The sequence below is a fragment of the Falco biarmicus genome, chromosome 5 (assembly GCF_023638135.1).
Source record: "Falco biarmicus isolate bFalBia1 chromosome 5, bFalBia1.pri, whole genome shotgun sequence".
Lineage (NCBI taxonomy): Eukaryota > Metazoa > Chordata > Aves > Falconiformes > Falconidae > Falco > Falco biarmicus.
Window position 1 is genome coordinate 89,810,478 of NC_079292.1, and position 11,066 is coordinate 89,821,543.

General features: G+C 47.4%; 1 protein-coding gene across 2 annotated transcripts in view; it reads left to right on the top strand.

Moving 5' to 3' along the window:
• Positions 1 to 10,400, top strand: part of GTF2E1 (general transcription factor IIE subunit 1) — a 52,621-nt gene extending 42,221 nt beyond the window's left edge. For both annotated transcript variants that reach the window (XM_056341050.1, XM_056341049.1), the window contains exons 3-5: positions 246 to 447; positions 5,237 to 5,484; positions 8,713 to 10,400. In XM_056341050.1, the coding sequence (XP_056197025.1) occupies positions 246 to 447; positions 5,237 to 5,484; positions 8,713 to 9,143 (881 nt within the window). In that variant the 3' untranslated portion in view covers positions 9,144 to 10,400. The remainder of the gene's footprint in view (positions 1 to 245; positions 448 to 5,236; positions 5,485 to 8,712) is intronic.
• Positions 10,401 to 11,066: the final 666 nt, after the last annotated feature.

An 11,066-nucleotide genomic window follows, 5' to 3' on the forward strand; every position in this document is an offset into this window, starting at 1 on the left:
CCATCTGGGCTTTTCAGAGCGAGGAACTGTACCCACCTGGGTATCACTGGATGGCATCAAAATGCTTGCTTTGTTGTCTGCTTAAATAATAACCAGGTACACTGCGTGTGGGAAGGGATCGTCAGGGGGAGAAAGGCTCTTTAGCATCGAGCTAAGGAGAGAGCAAAGCACTGCTCTTGAAAGGCTGTGTAAGAGCCGGGCCTGCTGCTCTCCTTCCAGTGCTTAGCAACTTTTTCTCATTCTAGGAACTTTCCGCTGTACTTTCTGTGAGACTGAAGTGGAAGAAGATGAGTCGGCCATGCCCAAAAAGGATGCAAGGACACTCGTGGCAAGATTTAATGAGCAGATCGAGCCCATCTATGCGCTGCTTCGTGAGACAGAAGACGTTAACCTAGCCTATGAGATCCTGGAGCCAGAACCCACAGAGATTCCTGCCCTGAAGCAGAGGTGGGAACGCGCCTGCTCTTCTCTCGCTGCGCTGCTTCCTTGCAGTCGGTCCCTCTGCTCTGTGAGGCTTTCCCAGACCTGGTGCAGCCTCTGGCTGCCTTGAGGACTTCCTTGTCCAGCACCAGCTGTGCAAGCAACTGACAGATTCCCCAAGGAATGTATGTTTAGAAGGATACAAAGGGCCATAACCAGTTTCTGCTAAACAAGGCAGATGACTATGCTTCTGGTCAGCCTCCTGCCTGTAGTTTTCCATGGGGTGGGGTACACGAATTACCTGCTGCTGGCTGTGCTGCAGCGGGTAGGTATACCAAGCCCTTGCCGCAGTATTTAAGAAATGCAAAGTGCAGTCGTTCGGCAAGGCTCTCATGAAGGTGCCATCTACACTGTCTTCTTTCTCTCAGACCCTTATCTTTCTTTCATCTATTCCTTTTGCTTCTATCCAGCTTTTGAAACTAAGCTATCTGCGTTCTATACCTTGCGTTTCAAACCCACATGTAACATCATTCTAGTCTGAAGGCATTACTTATAATAAGGGTGCCTTTTTCTTCTGATTTTCTCCTACTTGTTACACACCTCTTCTTTTTGGGAGGAGACTATGTTATCGTCAAAAACTCTTTAAAATGTTCCTACCCATGGGAAATGACACTTTCTTTCAGAACATTCCTAGCTGTACAAAAACAGATGATGTTTAAATAATGCAGAAAGATGTGGGGAGCTGTCAGTTTTGTCAGCTGTGGTGAAATGTGATGCGCTTCTCTGTGTTTAAAATAAATAAATTAAACGCATGGAGGGGGGGATGTACCATGAGGGGAAGCATTCCCACAGAGCCTTGGGGTGCCTGGCTTTACTTAATGGCAGAGCAAGCAGGATACCCTTTTTTTTTTTTTTTTTTCCTCTCAGGCTAACCTTGGGAGAGAATATTTCTCATATATTCATGCTAGACAGTTTCTAATTAATATAATAAAAATTTCTTCATCTATTTATAATCTTTTTCTAGCCAAGAAGGTAGCTAATTTTCCTCATCGTTCTGATGGAAAAACAGAAGCAATATAGAGAGGGGAAGAGATTTTTCGAAGGTCGCTCAACATGTCTTTGGTGATACGGGAATTCTTTGAAGCCTTTATGCCCAAGTTGAATCGCTAGACTTTGCTTTAAAAACCCTTTTCTGTAGTTTGAGTAGTAGAACTGGGATAACCCCACCAAAAAGAGGGTAATTTCTCAGTCTTCCCCTTCTGTGCCCAAGAAATTATCACAGCAGAAGTCCAGTGCAGTCCCATGATTAAAACCAGCACCCACTTACTTGACTCTTAAATACTTAAAAACATTGTAAATGATTAATTACTCTGTGCAAGGAATGACAAAATAAATAGGCGGCTTTTTAAATGGTTACTTGAACACAACTTGCTTCAGCACATACAATGATTTAATTATTTATTAACACTTATTAATGCAAAGCAGCCAATTGCATGAAAGCACCGCTGTGAGATTTTTTTTGAAAGTGCCAAACCCTGGATTATTTATTCTCTCTATTTTTATGGACTCTTGAGTGTCTGAAAGCATTGACAAAACTGACATTTGGTGATTCTGAAACAAACAGAAAAGGTCACGAAGTGCCTGTGTCTGGTGTTGGCGCCAACACAGGCGGCTTCGTGTGTTTTCAGGAGACTTACAGCATGAAGCGACCACACTGACATTGCATAACTGTCATTCACCTGCTGTGGGAAACTGGGCTGATCTTCATTTATATCTTTCTAGGAGGTCATTAATTTTCTTAATCTTGGCAGAACATGAATTAGCCCCACAGGTTTTGAAAAAAACCTGCTTTACCTAAGCCCTTCTCTGTGGTTTTCTAAAACAGATGGACCTTAATAACCCCTCCATTTTCTTATGTCAAAATAGCATGATTTTATAGAAGAAAAATCTTCACAGAATTAATTTTCTGTGGTCATGCTATCAAGGACCATGGGTTGTCTGCTGTGAAGTTGAAGCTCTTAAGAGCAGCAAAGTGAAAAAATGCTTTATTTCAAACATGGCACAAAAAGACTTATCCCCATTACGCGAGACCTTTTCTTAATAGTCTGAGCAGGACTGAGATGAAAATTTAAAGCTGTTTCCCCATTGCACAGTGTGGTTTCTGTGGTCCATACCTCACCTATGGCAAGGATTATTTATGTTGCCTCTAAAGGCAGCTAACTGCTCGTTAAGGGATTTCCATCAAGGTAAACCAGCCGGCGGGTAACTGAGCAAATGTAGCCACATGCCACACCTGGGCCACTGACCTGCCGCAGCTCCCGACTGCAGGATGGCCATGCGGAGTCTGGACCGAGGGGAGAGAAAGCAGATCTTGGATCTAAGAGAGGGAGAATTTAAGAGTGCATTCCCTTCACCTACTCCGTGCTGCTTGTAAGGCAGCTCGCACAACTGGTTTGTTGCCAGCGCCAGATCTGTGGTGGTCAATCCTGTACTTTGGAACGGGGTCGCTGAGCAGCAAGGTCTCCTCTTGCCCTGAGGAGTATTCCCCCAGTCACGTAGTCTCAAGGGGTTGCTCGCTCCTACCAACAGTGTCGCTGAAGATGCAGTTCCACAAACAAGGAAGGAAATTGATGCACGTTGGCAAAGCTCACTGGGGTCTGAAAGTAGTCAGAAAGCATCTAGATGGTTCCACCTAAGTGTAGGACATTGCAGTAGATGGCTTAAAGTCATGGGTACTGTAGGTGTCTCTTAAGGCTTGTTACTTTCATTTTTGAAATGTTCCTGCCATCATGGAATAAGTGTTTTGCTGCTAAATGATACTATGTAGGAAAAAAAGTCCATTTCAAGCATGCTTACGGGGACCTGTGTGCAAAAGCGTTATTAGGCAGTCCCTGGCGCTGCTGAGGGTTTAGCTGTCACGCTGCAGTCGTGGGGAGGGAGAGCTGCATTGTGTATCGTGTGAGGAAAGTGGATTACATAAAATCGTCAGGGAAACGCTAGTTAGAGAATTCTATTGTGTGGGAAGCAGAGTGGTGCTTTTCACAGAACACACGCCTGTCTTGGAGAGCTGAAAGGTACCAGCACTTGAAATAACACACTGGGAAGAAGGTCTCTGTGTGGTTCCTTAGGTTGTATAAGCAATACGTGTGCATGCATCTTCTGCCCCAAAATTCAAGGCTGCTGTGAAGCTCTCCTGGCAGGGCTGGCTGCAGGAGAGAACCAGTTAGTGTGTGGACACGCGCTAACATGGATGCTGTCACGTGTTTTGCGAACAGACCCCAGCAAACCCACTGCTGGGAGGCTGCGAGTAGCCCTCAATCCGACCTGCAGCTGAACACACCAATATTTTTGATCTGGGGAAGAGCGATGATCATCTCCCTATGTATTTTCCCCTCACTGTTTGCCCCTAAAAATCCAGCAGAATTAGCTCATCAAGTAGCGGTTAAGTCCTTGCTGATTAAAAAAGTTGCGCATTACTCAGGTCTTCTCCAACGGCAATCTGATTTTGAGCTGCTCCGTTGGAGGAGGGGCTGTTGGGCAGAAAGCGGTGACCGAGCCATGCTTACTGGCAGCTCCTGCTGCCTCAGCTGGCAGCAGAACAGGGACACTTCGAGTATCCTTGATGGATTTGCTCTGGACGAGAGGAATCCAGGGAGGACTGTTAGCTGTGAAAATCCGTAGGTACCACTGGCTGTCAGATGACTGAAGTGATGTGGCTAAGGGTGGGCAGGCTGCAGCGGATCCATCTCTCTGGGAAGATTAAATGTGATCCTGAAGTAGAGGAACGGTCACATTTGGCTTTCCCCACCCAGAACGTAGTGAGTTTCCGTTCAGCTGCTTTCCCTGGTCGATGCATATGTAGCAGCACAGACCAGAGTATTTTAGGCTCATTGCCATCACTGTGCAGAAAATACTCCACCTGATGTCCTCTTCCCATCAGATCCAAGCAGGGATGTTTCTTTTCTTCGTCAGTCCCCTGAGCCCTGGAGAATGTGCTGGTGGCAGCTCCTCTCAGGAAACAAAGGAGGGCTTGGTGACTTGGTGACGGTCATCGCCTTTCTTTCTCCAGCTTTTCCAGAGTAACAGCACTTCTGTCTTGCCTCCTCCCACACACCATCACCGCACAAAGCCCTTTGCCCCGGTCTCTGATTTGAAGGTGCCCTCCCATCTTTCTCCTCTGCCTGGCCTCCCCAGTCCTCCCAGGGCTGTGTCTGTGGGCAGTACATATCTCCTGTGTAACGCAGGAGACGTGGCTTATCGTGTCCATCGTCACTCACGATTCAAGCAGAGGTTTGAACTGTGTTTTTCATGGTGGGTTAACTCCTTCACGAGTCCTGTGATTCATCGTGGTTCACACATCTGAGCATGCTGGGTCTCTGGACCTGCCATCGGACTTGTTTAAACTTCAGTGCTTTCTTCCAGTGGTACATGGTTGCTGTGTGAAGGCCAAATAAGAGGCTTTTCCAAATACCAGATCACTGCCCGACTGTTTTGCTACTGTGGCTTTTATTTCAGGGTGTTCTGGGGTTTTATGTTTGTTTTTACACGAGTGCGCCAGCAGCTTTAGGGCTGCCTCTTCTTTTCAGTGTCTGTTGTGGATGTTGCCACGGAGTCATGCGGGGTTTGCCATTAGAGATCCCCACGTTCTCCAAACCAGCAAGCTGGTGAAGAAATTCCTGGCACCACATGTTAGAAATGAGAGTGCAAGTTCTCGGTGCAGATCATGGGAGATAAGTAATCGTAGCTGAAGTGTTGCAGGGCTGGCCAAGGAAGGCTTCTGAGCGCTCTGTTTTTCTCTTTTTGAATTTTTATGTAGCAAGGAGCGTGCAGCTGGAACTGGCTCGGGGACAGCAGCTGGCCTTGCAGGTGGACACCATCGGGAAGCATGGTCTACAAAGGGACCATCATACGAGGACTTGTATACCCAGAACGTTGTCATCAACATGGAAGACCAGGAAGATCTTAACCGGTCTGCAAGTGAAGGAAAGCCAGCCAGAGAGAGGCCAATTTGGCTACGGGAGAGCACGGTGCAGGGAGCGTATGACCCTGATGAAATCAAAGATGGTAAGAAAACGCACAGGGCAGAAGTACTGCTCTGCTTATGTGGTGCTTTTAGAGTGCTGTCAAAAACATGTTCCCCTGTGTGTGTACAGCTGCTGCTCCCAACACTCCAGATTTTCTCTGCTCCCCTCTGCTGTGCAAAGCACCTGTGTGTAGGCAGACGTAAAAAAATCTGATTTATTAGATCCAGGATTAAAATCTAGGTCAGTAAAGCCGAGCTGTCCGCAAAATCGTTTCTGGGCTTCTAAAATGTTAATTATCTGTTACATCTTCCACCTTGAGAGTTTATTGCTTCTAGGTGAAGGTCTTTCAGCTTTATCTAGAAAACTGCCTCTCTGATAGGTCACTGATGAAAAATAACTTTTATTATCATTCAGTGACTGAAGCCCACCAGATTTACCAGCAGTGGTTTTCTGCTCTCAGCCTTTTTCTTGCCAATTGTTTTTCAAAATGTGTTTTATAAGAAGACTGCGTCAGAAATAAAGCTTCTGGAAGTAGAGTAGGAAGGAAGGTCTGTCACCGTGGCAGGTGAGTCTTCTGTTCGTTTCTCATTATCTTGGCTTTTATTTTCATTTGTGTTGGTATCAGACTGTCTGTAGACCATAGTCAAGATCTTGTAACCGCTAGTAGAAATATTCTGCTTTGGTAAATGTGCTATTTAAGCTAACACACTACAAATAGAAAATAGAGACCTTTTATGATTGTTAGAAGAGTGAATAAATAGATGCCATCTTCCAAGTCATTTAAAGATTATAGACTGAAACTGTTGATGCCCTCGGAAGAGCAGATGGCAAAGGGAACCGCACGTGTGAGTGTGAGACCCTGGAACCAGTGCAGTGATCAGGAGAGGAGTGGAGTATGTAGGTAGAGTGGAAGTGAAGAAACAGATGTGAAATCACGGTCAGAATATATCTAATGATCTTGTTCACCTGCAGCATCTTTCAAGCATACAGATCCCAAAGCATTTTCCAAATAGGAAAGTGAGGTGACTGAAACAGCCTCCTCTGTAGTCTGTAGCAGATGTTGTTACTCACCAGCCATGGTGAGTTCTCACCCCATTTTTCTGCTAGACATTCAGTTCACCTGTAGTTTTATATTGGCTCCTCAGCATGGCTTTCAGTCTACACAGATAAATGTTCCTCAAATGCCACTAAAGGACATGGAGGGGGAGTGTATCTCCTTACGGCACCATGGCATCGCTGCTTAACCTCTGCCGCTACTGAAGGTCAAAGAGGGGACTTGTGGAAATAGCCTGAAATCGCTGCTGCCACACATTTCGGTAGTTCTTGGGGGACATAAACGGGGAGGACAGAAACTTGTGAATGTTGGCAGAAAAGATTCATTGCTTGGATGTGGCAGGAACAGTGCTTGCAAGCAAGACACAGCCCCATTCCTGAGCCACAAAGCCAGACCTTGCGGAGCTCCCTCAGGCTGTGGTCACTTCACAGCTCTCCGTGCAATGAGCTACGATGTTATTTCACAGAGATGCTCTCCAGTAGCCTCTGAGGCTCGACAGGCACAAGCAACGAGCTGAGCACAAGGCTGCCAACACAACACCTTTGTTCTTCCTTTCAAGAATTTTGCCAGTGTGCTAATATTAGTAGTTGTAGCTGTCACCCATTACTGCAGTTTTATTTACAAGGAAAACACAAGTCCAGTGACATTAAGGGTGGGTCTTTTGGCCTTTATTTTACTGCAGGAAAGGAGTGACCACAAACTCCCTTGGCTTTTACTGCTAAACTCATAACTTACTTCCCTAGTTTACCTGTTTCATAGCATTTTTTCATCTCGGGTTGAAAAAAATAACCAGTGCATTTTTGACCCCGGGAGGATAGGCTTGGGTGCCAGGTGCCTGGATGGGGAGCTGAAACCACGAGGGTCCATGCCTTGGAGAAGTGGCATTAATGTATGAAGGCAGAATGCCGTCACCTCAGCTCCAGCAGTTGTTCATAGGCAACGTCTTTTGGTGCAAGATGGAAAGTTTGCCACAAGGAATCTATCCTACTTTTTAGGCTGTGTTTTTACATAAGGTTCTCTATTTTTTATTTGTTTTGGTTTGTTTTTTTTTTTTCTTTCTTTCCATACTGCCGCAGGTTTTATTGGTCCTGGGTGGACTCACAGCCCTCTCATCCAATGTAGGATTAGGAGAGGTTTTCTGCAGAATGCCCCCTTTTTGAACAGAATTTTACCTTTTGAATCCATGAACTGCAGACGTCAAACCCTCCCAGCTACTGTGCTGCCAAGCTTCCTGAAAGAGGACACGCGTGTCCGTCAGCAGGGAGCCCGCGGTCCCCTGCAGATAAGAAGTCGGGTAGGGAGCCAGGGTGGCTGGCTGGGCTGTTTCAGCTTGGAGAGCCGGAGCTGGTTTAAGCTGCTGTGCAGCTTGGCTGCAAGCTGTACGCTGCATCCGCCTGATGAGGTAGGTCCTGCTCGACAGCACAGCCACGTTCCTCCTGTAATGAGCTTTTTCCCTTCCTGCCTGGTAGGTGCACCTCTGAGCTTACCAGAGACACCTGCTTGGAACGTTGTTCTGTAACACACAGTTTCCATGTACTCCCCATCCGCCTGGATTCATCTGCTTCTCCATTTTAATCCTTACGTGGGGAGCTCAGCCTGGTTTGGGGGCTGCACTTATGGTCTGTGCTGGCAACACACAGACAACAACCACCGACAACACAGTTGTCTTGGTCTTGACCGCAAGTCCTCCAGGCTGAGGAAGCAAAGGGACACAAAGGAAACAGCCTGTGCTCAGTCACCTGTGGAACAGCACCGAGGTACTCGCTGTCTCTCTGGCAAGTGGCAGCATGGGCTGTGGGTGCCTGGAAGGGCAGACGCAGGTCCCCAGGGCTGCTGTCTGCTCCACAGCCAGGGAAGCGCATCAGCCCGGCTGGGGGGCACCTGGGCTGGACATCTCCCGCGAGGGGCTAATTTCCAGGTGCCTGCTCCCCATACGTTTTTTGTCTTCTCTTGTGATGTGCTCCTGGCTGAGGCTCCCAGCTGGGAGCTGCACTGACTCCAGACCTCCCAACTCCCAGGACATGTCAATACTTGCTCTGCTGTTATGAGAAGAAACATGACTACCTCTGGCTTTTAAGGGAGAGGAGGTATCGAGAGCGGGTGTGACTTGGCCAGGCGTGCTCTGTGGCAGGAATTCATATGGGTGCAGAAAGCCTTCAGGGCCATTAGGCAGATCTCTGTGAGGAAGCAATCATTCCCTTTGTCTGTTTGCAGGGAGCCGGGATCTGGGTGCCTTCCAGGAGCGTGAGGAGGGCCGGGCAGCTCTGGATGATAACGAGGAGGTGATGCGTGCCCTGCTTATCCACGAGAAGAAGACGCCTTCTGCTTCAACAGTCACCGTCGGAGGTGCTGCTCCTCTCTCTGGTGCCAACGCTAGTGACTCCGAGAGTGAGACAAGTGAGTCAGAGGAGGAATCCCCTCCCCGCCCTCCCACCACGGCCACCACAACATACGGGCTGGAGGATGAGGATGAAGATGAAGAGTTTGAGGTGGTGGCAGAAGACCCCACTGTCACAGTGGCTGGGCGTCCACACTCATACAGCCAAGTGAGCCAGCGCCCTGAGCTGGTGGCCCAGATGACGCCAGAGGAAAAAGAGGTTTACATAGCCATGGGGCAGCGCATGTTTGAGGACATGTTTGATTAACTGCTTCCTGCCGTGGCGTCTTTTAAAAACTGACTTTTTCAAGCCAGAGTGTCCCTAGTAGAACAGAAGACTGACACGCACCTTTCATCCCCTGTGCGCAGGGACCCTGGGGCTTGGGACTGCTAATCTCAGGCATCGTGCTCACCAGTGCGGGGGAGCCGGGCACTGCGCGTGCCAAAACAGGTAGGGGAGGACAAGCCTCAGCAGTGAGGATGCTTGCAAGGTAAAAATCTGCTTTGGGGTGCCCTCCCCCAATTGCTTGGAGCTGATTTTTTTGCAGATCCTAGTGAAATCCACATCCCTGCCCTCAGAGGACAGAAGGGCTCCGTAGTCTGGTGAGAGCGCTCTGCAGAGGAGGGCTTAAGTCAGGTTACAGCTGCCTGTGCTCAGCGAGGGGAGAGGGAAGCGCTCGTCTGCCGATGGCGAGCTTGGGCAGCACTTGCAGCTGCCCTACCAGCACCGCTGCCCACCAGAGCAGCTATTTCTAAGCAGACCTGTGGGCAGCCACCTTTTCATGCTCCTGTTCCCTCCTTACTAGGTCTCAGCACCTCAAGTAACTAGAAAGATGCCGAGTGAAAGCCTTGGCAGGCACACACAGCTGCTCTTCGTTCCTGGTTCTGAGCTGTCAGAGCGCTCTGACTTGTCAGGGGACGCTCTCGATTTCCAGTATTGCTGCCTGTTGTGTCTGCCTAGCCCTGTCCGAACTCCAGCGTTGCAGATGGTTCGTAGTGGGCAGGGCTGCGGTCAGGCAGTGCCAGAGAAATGGCATAGCTAGTTGTTCTTTGCAGTCACACCAGGGCCATATCATTTTAAGGAATTATGCAATTTTGAATTCTGCAGTTTTGAATTCTGCTTTGGCACGCTCTTTCACCATAGAAAAATATTTATCAGTGCCTACAGAGCAATATCATATTTTTAATGTTTCTCTCTTCCAGTTGAAAATGTTGCTTTTTAAAATTGTTGTGTTTTCCTATCCCGTACTACAATAAAACAAAATGACAAAATAATTTTTCATGACAGAGGGTAGGGGCAGATCACATGCTGTTCCATTTACATGGGCACCATGAATTTGCTGTTCACTGAGACTGTAAATCTGTTTTATACTAACTATGCTTTCTATGCTCTGCTAACCTTGTAATGCCTCCTTTGTGGTTTTATTTTCAGCTTCTCGATATTTTGAATCCCCTCTTTTTTTTAAATAGTGTTTTACATTTCCTTTTAAGTAATTTTAAAGAGGAATAAATAAACAGAAATTTCTGCCCTTTGTCATCTTCCAATTTGTCATGTGCCTACTTTGGAGAGTTGTTTGCTTATCATATTGATTTACTCCATTCAAGAAAAAAAACAATTTGCGGCTTTCCTTTGAGGGAAGGACTATTTGAAATCCCACTGCTCGTTGTTTCTTCTCACCAGAGCCTCCCTGAATGCCTCCTGGACTCTCCGCACTTCCAGGAAGGATGTTCCATTACCCTGGCACTGTGGGGAGGCCCTTTTTGATCAGCACTTCCATTCCTTTCCTCCTTCCTTGAGGGAAGCATAGGCTGGCGGTGGAGCTCTCACAGACATCCTATTGCTACTTAAAATCGTACTCTTGTGTAGACAGGCTTCCGAGATCTGGTGTCAGTCTTCTAGAGGTCAAGCCATGGAGCTGCTAAGTCAGATTCAATCATCAGCTAATGGAAAAGAAGCAGGGGACCAATTGCGCCTAGATTTCATCTGGTTGAATTCAAGGTTAACACTGGAGAAAAGCAGGTAGATTTACAAAGAGCCGAAGACAGAACCTGAGGATTAACCCTGAACACCGCACAGCTCCTCATGCTCGTAACTCACCAGTATATACTGAGTTTTAAGTCTGCATAATCAAACTGGAGGTTTGTTAAAGCTTAAGTGAAGAAATACTGGCGTTTCCTTTAAGAGCGCTGA